General features: G+C 38.1%; 1 protein-coding gene and 1 pseudogene across 2 annotated transcripts in view; both read left to right on the forward strand.

Moving 5' to 3' along the window:
* LOC122664235 (protein NRT1/ PTR FAMILY 8.3-like) overlaps positions 1–15,285 on the forward strand; it is a 28,796-nt gene that overhangs the window by 6,431 nt on the left and 7,080 nt on the right. For both annotated transcript variants that reach the window (XR_006333315.1, XM_043859973.1), the window contains exons 2-3: positions 3,755–3,757; positions 14,104–14,207. Coding sequence is in view for 1 of the 2 variants with exons in the window: in XM_043859973.1 (XP_043715908.1) it covers positions 14,160–14,207 (48 nt within the window). In the remaining variant the exon portion in view is untranslated. The remainder of the gene's footprint in view (positions 1–3,754; positions 3,758–14,103; positions 14,208–15,285) is intronic.
* LOC122664240 lies at positions 6,379–10,337 on the forward strand (annotated as a pseudogene).

Raw genomic sequence — 15,285 nt, forward strand, 5'->3', positions numbered from 1 at the left:
AAAGAATCATACAATCATCAATGGTTTTACTTCTCTGTCAACCTATTTATTATTGATCAAAAAAATCTCAACTGTTGTGTGATACCAACCTTGAATATGAATGGAAGCCTCGGTCAAGGGATTTTGGTTTTTCTTCATCACAATACTTCATCCTTTGACCCTGTCTGAACTAAAACTCGATCTTATTTTAATTATGAAAATAAGTCATAAAAGAAAATCACATAGTTGATACCTAATTAAGAAAACTGAAAAAGAAATGTTTCCATTTGAATGGAAACGAGTAATTGGAGTCTTAAAGAAATGGTGCGGTAAGAGAAGGAAAGCACATGTGATTGACTGTTTCTAATTGAATTCCTGGAAATACTGCGGTAAAAGTCCAATGAAGGACTCAACCATTTGATTCAACGACTGAACGTCGCTCTTACTTATAAAAATTTTATTGGAAAAGTGTCTCTGAACCACCAACATAAACTTCATCTCCCCAAATGAAGTTGGAAATTTTTATAATTTTTTTCCCTTTTCCTTCTCAAAAAATTGGAAAAAAACAAACCCCTCAATGTATGACATGTAGGTATGTTATGTGTCTAATGGGGTTCGGTCTAATATATGGGCGCTAGATTAAATCAGTCTAGTATGGGATAGGCTAAAGGGTTTGATTTAACGTGTTTCATCAGTTTCAGAGCTTTTGGTGTATCGTTCAAGTACTTAACATTTCGTATCAGCGTTGGGCACTACGTCACGAGTTCGAGTCACAAAAAGGACTACCTAGGAGAAGGGCTACTTGGAGTAGAGTGGAACCGCTTGGAAAGGACTACTTACCACCAAAGTGAGAACTGCTTAGAGTGAGCCACCGAGGACGATGACTGCTGAAGTGTGGTGATCTATTATGTGCCTAATGGGATCCACTTTAGTGTATAAGCACTAGATTGGACCAGCCTTATATAGGATAGATTAAAGGATTTGATTTAACGCGTTTCATCAGCTTCAGAGCTTTTGACGTATCAATCACGTACTTAATAAGGTACTTCTAAGAACCCTTCCCCAATTTCTTTCTTCTCTTTAAAAATAGGATTGAGTTTCCCTCCACCCACGATGAATTCTATTCATCACGGGGTGGGAGAAGGCGGGATGGGGGCATCGGGAGGTTATTTTGGGAACATACTGAAACCATATAGGAGTTTGTGAACCCTAGGATGATGGGTGAACCGTTCTCTATGAGCAGAGGAAAACTTAATGCTTAAAGATATATACTTTTTTTAGGATATTCTTTGACATTAAAAATCTTGTATGATTAGTGGAAACTCATAAGTTAAACAAATTAACTGTTTATCGTCTCATCCAACAGCACCAATACTAGTAGTACAACCGGCATATAGTTTAACCTTAATAGCAATTAATAACAGTAAAGATTCTTAACTTGTCCTTTTGAAAAACCTTGCCTTTCTCCAAATAAAAGCTGTCACGTTGTCTTAACGCTCAAAATTAACAAACATATAACAGAGATGTCAGAAGGTTAGATATTAAATGATTCCGTCCTAGATAAGACCTTCACCAAATCGTCCCCATAAGCATGAGCTAATGCCATATGTAAGAAACAATATTTATAAAATACTAATTACGTTCTTAAGGGTAACCATATGTAGTCTTTATTATTTTAATTAATGTTTATTAATCAATGGATTTTCTTATTGGCACCCCTAATTAAGGTGTCAATGTCTTAGTTGCCACGATATCCAAGTCAATTCCAAGATCAGAATTTTTCAACTTCGACATAAAACAATTTGATTATCAATTTTTATTTATCTTTCTAGTTCTTGTTTTAAGCATAATTGGTAAACTAGGTTTAGATTGAGGCGAGTCACTCAAATCGAATTAAAAAACATGAAACTTGGTCAAAAATAATGAAGACTTGTCCAAGTTGAAGATCATACATACAAGTTCTGAGTCAGTCTAAGTTTTTATGGACTTGGTGTTTTTGCCTAAGTCATATGAAACACATGGAGCCTTTTTGGTTTTTTTAAATTCCTGGGTCATATATTATTCATAGACCATGAGTTTGGCCTACAGTTAAAAAAAATCCTAGAATTTTTGTTTATTGTCTTCAAATTTAACCATGGTTTTAGTGCACGGTGTCGGAACGGATATCGGCAACTTGTAAAATCGATACAATATCGATACGATATCGGCTTGGATCAATTGTATTGGACAAAATTATCTTTGAATTTCTTTTAAAAATGAGTTTTTTGACCATTTTACCCCTTGTTTGTACCGTGCTACCGATGTAGTATCAACACGATATTGATATTGATAACTAGCAAAATTGGTATGTATCGCCTGATAGGAACGATACGATACCGATACTTAGAACCATGATTTTAACCCCTTTTCTTCTCATCTGTGAAACAACTATTGCCTCAGCCCCTCTTTACTTGGAAAAGAAGGAAGATATTAATAATTATTAAATAAATAATGATTTGTCCAAACCACTAGCTTTTGAAAAGACGGGGTGAGTAAAAAAACCTTATTGGCTAACAATGGTTTTAAGTAGTCTAATAATTTTAACAGGAGAAAGAACGCTAAATGGGTGCATGCGGTGTGCTGCGTTTGCACCCAGATACAGAGACGAAATGACTATCGCACCCACATGGAAAGGAAGAATTTCTTAAGAGTGTGACAATCAGTTCCACGTCCCCTGTGTCTAGGCGAAAGGACAGTGCACCACACGCACCTAGGTAGCATTCACTTTTCCAATTTTAATATATGTTTTCTTTGAGTAAGGTTCCATTTTGTGCCTAAATAAGATATAAAAATGGATAATGTTTTTCTAATTTCTCACATTAAAACTAATGAAACCATTATAAGATACCAAGAAAGTGCTTCTTTGAATCACACCAAAACAGCCTTAGGTTCATTGGCTATTCTTCTCAACATAATTGTGTATGAGCGAAGGTAAGTAATATGCTTATCAACAAGAACAAAAAAGGGGGGAGGGGAGGGGGTGGCAAGGCAGTAGTTTCCATAATTCCATTCCAGAACATAGTAAGGTGAGAACTTCTAGGGGCGGTTTCATACCTGGGTCAGCCAACAGGAATGTGAAACCCATCTTTGATTTTTTTTTTTTTTTTTTTTTTGGTAAAAAACCCATCTTTGATTCTTGAGAATGGGAAAAGTGTTAGACGCGGCGGAACATGAAGCTTCTCTATAAATTAAAGGACCCACCTTTGTAATCGATCGTTGTTGACCCGAAAGCATCAAACCACCGACCTAATTTCTATCTTGAGAGCATCAAAATTCGATTCGTTACAGTAGGTGTGAAATTGCAAACTTGACTTTTTTTTTATTACTTGAGCATCCGTTCAACCTCGCTCGTCACACTACTACTTTCGAGTTTTGACTACTATTTCCTCAAAGCCTCTGAAGCATCATTTTTACAATTAAAAAATTTATTCTTTCCTGTATTTTTGCTTTAGGGAGAGGGGTTTATGGTGTACATGTCGCCGCGTGTATTGAAGTCTCCTATGCTTAAAAAAGAAGCTAAAAAAAAAGCTTTACTGATAATTATGTGAGGGACCTTGACTTCTAAGCACGTTTTGAAGTCAAGGAGTGAAAATAGGCTAATCTGTCATACACACACTAGACAGGGTCTTCCTGGCTAAGGTATCTGCAACAGTATTCAGATCTCCTATACTGAGTTAATGGATGCATAGAAGAGACTGCCTTGTATACAAAGTGTGAGAGAGGAAAGAGAATAAAGAGGGTGTGTAGTAACTTGAATGAGCGTATTAGGGCTGATTTGAGAGTTTCCCCGATCAATGACAATTTTCGAGAAAGCCTTTTGAGGTGGTATAATCATGTTAAACGAAGTCATAGGGACACCCTAGTAAGAAGGAATGATATGATCCCGATTAAAGTAGTTAAAAGAGCTAAGGACAGGCCTAAAATGACCATAAGAGAAATTGTGAGGAATGACATGCATAGTTTAGGTCTTGTACCAAGTTTGACCTCAGATAGAGCCCTTTGGAGAGTAAAGATCCATGTAGCCGACCCACTTAGCTGAGATTCTCATGTCTGGATGGGCTGAGCCTCATTCCTCTTCCTTTCATCCTTGTCATTTTATTTGTCATTTTCAGTTTTCATTTCTCATCTCATTTCCTATCCCTATTTCCCCCTTATCCCCGTTCCCTTTTTCTGGTTAGACCTCATTTTTTCCTACTTTGTTTTGTTTAAATCCATGTAACCGATCTCATTAAGTTGGGATAAGGCTGAGTTTGTTGTTATTGTTTATGCTCTAGTTTTCAAATTTCGATTTTTTCAATAAGAGATTTTGGTTGCGATTTTTTTTTGGGTAGAAAGATAATCCATTAAAAGAGAAACAGATTACAGCAAGCTCGATGTTCCTACCAGAACATCAAAGCAAGGATCAGAATTAAGCCAAACAATCCTATCCGTAATTGATTGGGCCCTCCCGGCAAGGGTATCTGCCAAAACATTAGCAGCCCTTGGAATGTAATGGAAATCACAGACATCAAAATAGGAACTGAGGTGTCTAATGTCCTCCACAATTGACATCACAGCCAATGCCGATTCCTTTCGATTATTTTGCAAGCAAGATATGATCTCCTGGTTGTCGCTCTCCACCATCAACTGCAGTGCGCCTTCAGATATTGCCTCCAAGAGTCCTTCTCCAATTGATAAGGCCTCACCAATCATGATGTCCGAGAAGGGAGTGGGGTTCGACACCGCAAAACTAGTCCGGCCATTGTGGTCCAGTATAAGAAAACCAATACCACTGCGCTTGCAGTCTGGGCTATATGAAGCATCACAGTTCAGTTTCATATAACCAGCTGTAGGAGGTTGCCAAACCGATGCTTGATGCCCTTCATGTGCATGTACAGCTCCTGTAGATAGGTTACCCGTAGATAAGAACTTATCACAGGCTCTATGAGCAGTATTGATCTCGTCCATTGGGGTCCAATCTCTCCTCGCGAAAAGCTTGTCATTATGGGCACACCAAAGGAACCATAATATAAAGGAACACTGTGAAGACACCTCCTTCACAACCTTCTTCCCCTTAACAGCAAACGCCGACCAGCCTTCAAACCATTTGGAAACTTGACCTCTCAAGCCCTTGGAACCACATATGAAAGGATACTGCCGAACCAAACAGATCTTGCAAATGGGCATTCAAGCAAGATATGGGTGGTGGTTTCTGAGGGAGCCCCACACCGCTAGCACTCCTTATCAACCAAGATATGTTGCAGATTCAAAGCTACACCTGAAGCCAGGCCATCAGCGCAAGATCGCCACATAAAGCTTCTAATCTTTGGTAATGTGTGACATCGCCAGATAGCTTTCCAAACAGACTAATCGTGTTCGGGCAGCGAAGCTTACACTCTTTCACATTGGTATGTGTAGAAAAAGGACAAGAAATGATAAAAACATGGATAGTCAGGGCCAACCTGGCTAGCCTAGCTCGAACATGGGCTTTTAAGGGTCGAGCTGGGCTAAGCTAAGCTTGACAGAGCTAGGCCTAGGGTGAGATATGGGGCTGGGTCAGACCTACGCTGGCTTAAGTAGACCCAGGGTTGGATTGAATTTTTAAAAACCAGCCGAACCTATTTGCACCCCTATGAGGAGGTGATTCTTGAGGATAATATTTTCCTTCCCAACGGAAACTTCAGTTGTGTTTGGTATGCATTCTAGGTTGATTACTATAAAAACAACTATTTTTATTATCCGTGAATGCAAAATCGACCTAGAATGCATACAAACCATTCGGTGCCCCTCTAATGCCCCAATTAACTTGACGAAGAAGATTCCATCTCACACCGGCAGCTTTCAATATGGTATCGATCAAGCATCGATATTGAATCAATGCAAGCCGGCCGATATGATCTCGACACCATAAACCACCATATGTAGGAGGATCCCTGCCCTCTAAAAATGGTGTTAGGTAAGATGCAAAACTTGTTTTATGTACAAAGGACAAGAACCTACGAATGAATGGGCCCCAGCTAAGGGATCGCCTATGAAAAAATCAACATTGATTGAACAACTTCATACGTCCATCAAGCTTGGTGGGCCATATCATTGTTATGGATTGACCACATGATTTCTTCCATGTGGCTAAAAGAAAGGAAAAGTTTCGTATTACAGTAAGTTTTTCTATGGACATCTATTAAAGGTCAAGAGACCTCTCCCTTGCAAGCATGTCTCAAGTATAGAAATGGCAATGGATCGATCTTTTGAAAGCAATGAATCAATAAACGTAAACCCCTCACCCCAAAAGCCAAGGAAGCAAACATTTGTGGTGCTACTAAATTGCCTCTCTCATCTCCTATATATAAACTTCTTCAGAGAAGCAACGCCTCTTGCCTCTTCACATTGGTTATAGAGTTAGGGTACAAGAGGTTGCAAGCCTTAAGGTAGCCATGGTTCTCTCCCTTGTACAATCTCCCGAAGAACGCTCGTCTAGCGTCATTTCTCCGGTTTTTGCTTCACGTTATGCTCAGGATCCGCTGCCAAGGTCCGATTAATTTCATTGATGCTTAATTTCATGTTTTCATAAGTAGACATATAAGTAAATAGATTTGTTATTGCAATATTGTTCTAAGAATGTAGGAAAATGGCTCTTTCAGATATAGGATGCAAGAGAAGTCAGTTCCGAAAGAGGCAGCTTATCAGATAATTCACGACGAACTACTATTAGACAGTAATCCAAGGCTTAATCTCACGACGAACCAGAATGTGATAAGCTAATGGTAGAATCAATTAACAAAAACTATGTGGACATGGATGAATACCCTATCACCACAGAGCTTCAGGTAAATATTCTGGGCATCTTTATGGGCTTAAGACTCAGAGTTGTTTCAGAGTTAAATCTGGCCTTTCAAAATTACAATGGGCCCAAAACCAGATCAAGGCCCATTTTCTGACTTGTATCCATACATGCAATAGATGTTGTATGGAATGTAGTTCTATGGTTTGTGATTATTATTTTGACAATCAAGTCTGGTTCTGTTATATATATCCAGAACCGGTGTGTAAACATCATCGCGCATCTGTTCAATGCTCCGGTCGGAGAAACTGAAAGGGCGGTTGGAGCTGGGACAGTGGGATCGTCGGAAGCATTAATGCTCGCCGGATTGGCATTCAAGAGGAAATGGCAGAACAAGAGAAAGGCCCAAGGCAAACCTTATGACAAGCCCAATATAGTAACTGGGGCCAATGTCCAAGTAAATATGTGTTTTCACTTATGAGAACCTTTGGTGTCACTATTGCTTAAGGGCTACCAATAATTCCACATTACTTGTTCTTTGATAGGTTTGCTGGGAGAAATTTGCTAGGTATTTTGAGGTGGAGATGAAGGAAGTGAAGCTGAGGGAAGGCTACTACGTGATGGACCCTGTAAAGGCGGTGGAGATGGTCGACGAGAACACGATTTGTGTCGGTGCAATTCTCGGCTCAACATTTACCGCGAGAATTTGAGAATTTGAGGACATTAAGCTCTTGAATGATCTCCTCACTCTAACTGAAAGTATATAATAAAACCGGTCCATTAATCATGTTTACCGCAGCTGAATTAACCTATCCTTCTGAAAATGTATGTTTGAGGACATAAAAAGTCATTGGGTTGAGCCAGATCTGGCTGAACCGGTTCGCATGCACTACAACGCAATTGAATTAATTGAATCTCATACATATGACGAAAATTTGTATTATTTGTGAATATATATAGATGGGATACACCGATCCATGTTGATGCAGCGAGTGGTGGATTTGTGGCGCCATTCCTCTACCCTGAGTTAGAATGGGATTTTCGACTTCCATTGGTGAAATGTATCAATGTTAGCGGCCACAAGTACGGTCTGGTCTATGCCGGAATCGGTTGGGTCATATGGAGGAGCAGAGAAGAATTGCCTGAGGAACTCATTTTCCATATCAACTACCTTGGAGCTGACCAACCTACCTTCACACTCAATTTTTCCAAAGGTATGCACTAGAAGAAAATGAATAATAAAAATCTTTCTCTCAAAATTTTAAAGGTGTATTGGACGATACACTGCACTTGAGAGTATAAAAATTCTATTTTAAAGTGATCTGCATTGGGAAAATTATCACTTCAATTTGTCTGTCCGTCAATTTCCTCAATTCCCTCTAATAGAGGGAGGTAGATCCCACTCAAACAATGTGTACAGGCAGGGGGTAGGGTGGTCATTTCCACCTCCTATTAGATGGAATTGAGGAAATTGACGGATAGATAAATTGAGGGGATAAAGATCCCATCCATTGCCCCAAACTTAATTTTTCTTTTGGTACAGGAGTGATCGAGGGATAATTAATGAATTTCATCCACAAATTAAAAGTAAAAAAGTAAAGGAAAAATTGATGTCGTTGTCTTTTTTTTTTTGTTCTCTCAATACAGGTTCAAGTCAAATTATTGCACAATATTATCAGTTCATAAGAATGGGCTTCCAGGTACATTCCATCCACAAAATCCTACATTAATATTTCTCTTTTTTTTTCCTTTTTGGGACAAAATCCTACATTCATGTTCTCGTTTTTTTTTTTCTTTTTGGGACAAAATCTTACATTCATATTCTCATATATATATATTTTGGAAGCAGTTTTCTATCCGGGACTGTGGTCTACGCCAGCACTCCCATGTGTCTATCTCTTTCCTCCTTAAAACAAAAGGGCAGAGGTGTCTTTTCACTTGGGGAGGAAAGAGATAGACTCATGGGAGTGCTGCCGTAGGTCATACTCCTGGACAGAGATCTTTTTCGATTTTTTTTTTAAGCAAAAGACCAAAAATACACCAACCAACATTTCAAGAAACGGAATCAGATCTGCCGATCCTAAGTGGTGTCAAGTGGATCGTCAACGGGGGCAAGGGTGGGGTGGTCGCGGAGAAGGGGGAGGGGAAGAGAGAGAAAGGGCGAGGGAACAGCTTTCAGGGCAGACAGGGGAGTGTTGCAAGGCGGGAAGGGATGCTTGGATGGGGGTGTTGGCAGGGTTTCAAGCATCGCCTGATTAAGATCGGAATCAACGGTCATTGATCCCAATTTTAGACGATTCCTATATAAAAACACCAAAATTGTTGGAATATTCCTCGAATATGCCGATTCTAGAGATTTTTCAGACTGATTAAAGCCGATTCCGATCCAAATCGAATCAGAATCGGCATTGACCGCTTCCACCACTGATTACGCATTTTAAAACCCTAAGTGTTAGCTGCGGCCGCCTGGGGAGTTGCAGTGAAGAGGGGCACTCCGTTGATGGCGAGAGAGAAGATTAAAGAGGGAGACCAAAGATAACCCAAAAGCCCACAAATGAGCATTACACCAACTATTTCAAGCCAAGCTCAAGCCCATTCAAAGGCACAAAAGCTAACTCATCCTTGGTTCAAGCCTCAAATGACAAAGCGGTCCAAGCCCACAATGAAGCCCAATTATTTTTTTTTTGGATGAATTAAGCCCAATTATTAACTTGCATAAGCAGCCCAAATCCCTTCGTAGACTTTCTTAGGGCTGACGACATGAGAATCTTTGTTCTCAATTGCAAACTCACCATTTTTCATATCACTTTGAATGTGTATTTTTATTTAGGCAGTTTTTGGTATGCATTTTATGTCCATTTCGCATTCTCATATGATAAAAATAGTTGTTTTTATCGTTCAAAAATGCGAAATCGACCTAGAATACATTCCGTGCATACCAAACACAGCCTTAGTTAGCAAATATTATTGTTTTAGCAGAAAATTTGATCATACTATCTTGTGTGTTAAAGGGTTACAAGAATGTTATGAGAAATTGCACGGAGAATGCAAGGATGCTACGAGAAGGACTAGTGAGAACTGGCCGATTTGAAATTGTATCCAAAGAGAAAGGGGTACCTCTAGTAGCTTTTTCATTCAAGGACAAGAACAACACCTTGGCATTCAAGCTTTCCAAAGCTCTAAGACATTATGGATGGATTGTGCCGGCTTATACAATGCGGGCCAACGCAGAACATGTAACCATCCTTCGAGTTGTGGTCAGGGAGGCAACTCGTCGAGAAGTTGTTATCGCATGTGGAGACTACACTTAATGAGTTAGATGATGAATCCATTGTTCCAAATATAACATTTACAGTAGAGATGAAGCCAGATGGGAGCAGAAAGGAGGGTGATGATGGTGTTCTACATATGCCGGCAACTTCTATTCACTGGAAGAAGGAAAAACCTAAAACTTCTTTTAAGGAGGTAGTTGTGATGGGTGGTAAGACTAAGGGGGTCTGCTGAACTCCCATATACTTTTATTTGCCTCTCCTCTAGGGTTGTATTGTACAAACAAATTAAATGGACTACATGAAATAAGGATTAATTCTTATCATCTTACTTGTAATAAATATTTCAATAAATACTACATTAAATAATTTTTAATTTTTTAAAAATCCTTTTTTTTTTACAGCATTAAATAACTTTTAGAAATAAGACAAGAGGAAATTAAAAGGACTTTACAAGTTCTTAGTTCACTTCGGATAAAAGAAGTTACTCCCCTTAATTAAAGGTGAGGGTTGCCTTGGCGCTTCTATGGCTAACCTTACAAGTTACAACCTCCCTCCCTCTCTCTCTCTCTATTGGGGATTGGGGATTGCGGCCTATGGATTCCAATCCAAATTGATCACAGTTGGTCTCTTCACTTAGAAAATGAGATCAAGAGAGTATAATAAATCCCCTTAGCTCTCAGTAATTTTAATTTTTTCACTTATTAGGTGAAGTTAGAAACTAAAAATAGGTATAATTGTCATGTGTGGAATCATTAAGAAAGGAAACCATAGGTTGATGTTTCTCCCCTTCTAACAGCCTTAATTATTTGTTTTCAAAATAAGAGCATTCTACATTTTTAAGAAGTGAGATCAAGGTAATATTCCTTTCTAATTTACTTTTGGATTCGGTTTGTTTGTTTTGATGTAAAATATTTAGAAGAAAAATATTATATTTCTTTTGTATTTTCTTCATTTTTGGGCCTAAAACAGTCCGTCAAATTATAACATTTTTGGGGAAAAAAAATTCCATGAGGTATCATTTCCAATGCGCATAGGGTTCTTTATCATTTTCTCTCTTCAGCTCTGACAATATGGGCTCCATATGGATGGTACTATTTTCTGCATCACCGCATTAGTGTGGCATGCAGATTCCTTTCCACATTGTAGTTGTGGCAGGGAGCCCCTCTCCGAAAACTTTTTTATCCATTATTTATGCTTTCATTGAAAAATTTGTTTATTTAGAATTTCTTAAGATAAAATTTCACTTTCCCTTAACAATACATATAACATCACTTTCTCCCTTATATACATATCTCTCAAATATATCCAATAAAGGTTCACCCCAAAAAAAAAAAAAACTACTACATCCAATAAAGTAAAAGTGATCATCATAATCTTCCCTGGCTTCTTTTCACCCCTCTATTTAAGTTGTTTTTTTCAGATTCTATGTGAGAAACAGAAAGTAGATCTATTGACTGCAATCCTCACAATGTTTTGAGGAAGTTGCATTGGTTTGCCAACGCTAGCTGAGTGATTATAGGTAGGTGTGTCAATCAGTAAGGCCTAATTGGTCCCGGTCAATTTAAGGCCTCGTACCATTTCTGACCATTTTAAGTAATTGAACCTCGTAGGCCAGAGCATAGACATGTTTCTATTTGGTCGGTCAATTGATTATCGATTCATAATCAGGTTCAAGGTTATCGGGCTACAATCAAGATTTAAACAGAGTAATTGACTAATCAAGCTCTAAACGAGCTATAATCAGACTAAATGAGCTTAAAGGGGCTAAGCAATGTAAACGATCGGTTTATCAGTCAATCATAGTATTCGATCGATCGTATTTGGGTGAGCATTGTGATACTACCTTGCACTGAGAATGTCGGGTCTTCAACCAGTCGGTTTAGTAATTGGTTGGGCTGGTCTTAAGCTTCAACCATTCGGTTTAGGTCGGGGCTACCACCGTGGGCCAACTTTTGACACCCTTATTGTAGAGGTCCAAAGCTAGGGTAGTCATCATCTACAACAAACGTCAATAGCTGGAGAAAGCTACCAATTCGTTGGCGACGGGGAAGGAGGGATGAAGATTCTGTGGTGGGTCTCACTTGTGAAAAAATTAGATAAATCAGATATAAGGGTATTGTAGGTGAGTTTTAACTTTTTGAGAAATCACATATAGTTTGTGAAAAGCGGGCACAAACCACAGTGTATACTTCCCTATAATTTGTTTTATGATGAAACAAATGAAACATTTCCTATTCTTGCATTTGTCTAAGGGGTTGTATGGCAACGTTTTTATTCCAAATTAATATTTTTGAGTTAGACGTATCTCTTATAATTTGGAATACTTTTGTTGAAAGAAATATTATACGGTAAAATTAGAAAAAGAAAAGTATTTGTACCACTAAAAAAAGAATAGAAACACTATGTAATGTATATTAATTACATAAAATGTCATCCTATACATATTTGCATTACTCATATATTTGAGAATGCTATTTTAGTCATGCAAGCAAGAGCGCTGAGTAAGGGTGGTGGAGGTGGTGGTTGTGACGGAGGGGATGAGAGTCCGTAATATCAGGCCTTTTTGTTTTAAGTTATTGTTTCAATTAAAAAAAATTAACAAAAACTTTTTCCAATTGTTTCACAAATGTCTATAAAAAGTTTTTTTTTTCATCCCATCTATTTTGTAATCCAAATCATGCATGAAAATACATATAACAAGTGGTTAAGATTACTTATCTGTTTTGTAAACAAACGAAGGTTGATGTTGGTAACTCAAGCACCAAATATAACGTCATGAACCTGAAATTATGTTGAGAAACTTAATGGGTTGAGTCGTATCAATAGACACTGTCTTTAAGACTGTAATTTGTGAATCAGCCTCTAAGATAAAAACAAGTCTTGCCCCCTTCAGTAGTCGTTGGACTCGCACAATGGCTGGGCCCTGTCAAGTCACGTTCGGGTTGTGAGTGAAGGACCCCTTGGAGACACTCTGCCTAAGGGATGTGTCCCTTCAAGAGACAACAAAAAAAGTTGACATCAGTCAAAACCGATCAATGTCGAACAGAACCGAAAACACACTAAAGTATTTTGAAACTTCATTTTATAAAAATACAACATACATTAAAAAAAAAAAAAAAAAATAGATCAAACAACACATACAATTTATGTTCCAAATCTATTTAAAAAATAGAAAGCAATTTTTTGTACGGGAGAGTGGCCTACGTCAGCACTCCCATGTGTCTATCGCTCTTCTTCTTAAAATAAGGGGGTAGAGGTATCTTTTCACATGAAAAAGAGAGAGATTGACTCATGGAAGTGCTGGCATAAGCCATACTCCCGGACAAAGAGAACTCTTTCCCTTAAAAAATATACAAAAACAGCATCCATTTTTAATATCACTCTCTCCGCATCTTTTTTTTTTTTTTTGGGGGGTATTTTCTCTCTCTCCGCATCTTGATAAAAGATAAAAAGAACATAAAAAGAAACTGAAGTTCACACGCAAAGCCATTCTTTCTTGTAAGTTTGGAAAAGCTTAAAAGCATAATAGATAGTGATTTAGACGTGGTTGTTTTGTATAGATAAAGAGTACCTCCCATGCGAATACTTACCCAAGATGGAGAAAAAAAACTCTTGTTCAGTGCGAGCCTGAGAGCTCAACACGTGCCTTATGGGTGTCTCTGAGTCTTTTGGATGTTAGTTAGGTATGGGGAGCCTCGTGCCTCACATTCCAACTACGTTTGTGAATTTATCAAAATACCCCCTAGATGTAGGCAGCTTTATCATTTAACATGTTTAGCTAAAGTTCTGAGTGTAGCTCTATCTACGAGTCCTCCTCTCCAAAGTAAAAATAATTCTTCTTACTTATTTTCTTTTATTTTTTTTAAATTAAAAAAATCCAGAGGAACAATTCCCAATAAATAATAAGTGAATGGATAATTTGGTTTGAAAGGTTGCTGCCCGATATTCCAGTCCTTATCAGATTCCTCGATTTATCCATTTCCTGTCCTCTACTCTAAGTCTAAATACGAATACCCTTAATGTTTTATCGAATCTCCATTTCCATACACAAAGATTCATTCCATTTCTACTGCACCAGCCCCACCCAGATCTTTAGTTGATCCTCTCGAATGGGTTCTCTGGAGGAAAAATTGCTCTTGGAAGAAGGGCTTACAAAGGTTAGTCTGATTCATTCATCTGCTTCCTTCTCTTGGTTTTTCTTTTTTTTTTTTTTTATAAATTAATTAATGTTTTCTCTTCCCTTCTTTTCTTCGTTTTTTGCGTTGAATGTTTCCTTATTTTCTTTAGATTTTGTAGAGAAGTCTGATTGGGGTTTCAGTTGTTTACAGTTCTGGATTTTCCTTCCTTTGAGCAGAGGGTGTTGTTATGTTGCCTTGTTTTTCTAATTTCTGGCATTCTAGGTTTGGTTTTTTTTTTTAATGGGTTGTTTCAGGAATTATTCATTGGGATAATTTGGAATCCCAGGAATTGGGAAGCTATCCCTTCTTGAGAAAGCAGATGGAGGAAAAAGGAAGAAAATTGACGAATAAATATATCATATTAGAGCTTCCAAAGATAACGTTTTGCCATCTTTGTTGTACAATTTTACGCTATTAGGAATTATTATGTTTGATCTCCATCCAATATTCCCTTCTTTTTTTTTTCTGGTTGAGGTTGGGCTGGGCGAAGCGAGGCTGGTTGTAACTAATTGTCAGAGAGAGCATGAAGGACCTTCTTAATTTCTCATGTTTTCTTCATGAAGTTGTTGTGGGGGTGCTAAATAGCTTGAACTGTGAATGTGTGGTTCAGTTTCTCAGTATTTTTCACTGGTTCAGTTTGAATCTGCTACTGAGGATTTCTTAACGAAGCCACTGGTTTTTTTATTGGATTTGATTGGATATTTTTGGGTTTGAAGTTTTTATCTGATTGATTACGTTTAGAATTAGATTAAACGTAGTCTGTACTTTTAAATTTTTTATGTAGATGTCCTAATCAATTGGGTGGGAGTGGTGGAGTGGTAATTTCTTCCTGTTCTAGCAGCTAAGGATATTACCTACCCTTAAACTCATAGTAGATGATTAGTTCTTCTCCCATTTCAGTTGATTACAATAGAGTTGCCTTTACTAGGAACTGAAACTGTTGCATTCTGGACTTCATTGCACTGATACTCTTACTGCAATTGTCTTCCTGAAGTTGCGTGGATCTGTGATTGTGAGCAACCCAATGGTCACCGAGTTACTTTCAACAACAACTATA

This window comes from Telopea speciosissima, chromosome 6, assembly GCF_018873765.1.
Source record: "Telopea speciosissima isolate NSW1024214 ecotype Mountain lineage chromosome 6, Tspe_v1, whole genome shotgun sequence".
Classification (NCBI taxonomy): domain Eukaryota; kingdom Viridiplantae; phylum Streptophyta; class Magnoliopsida; order Proteales; family Proteaceae; genus Telopea; species Telopea speciosissima.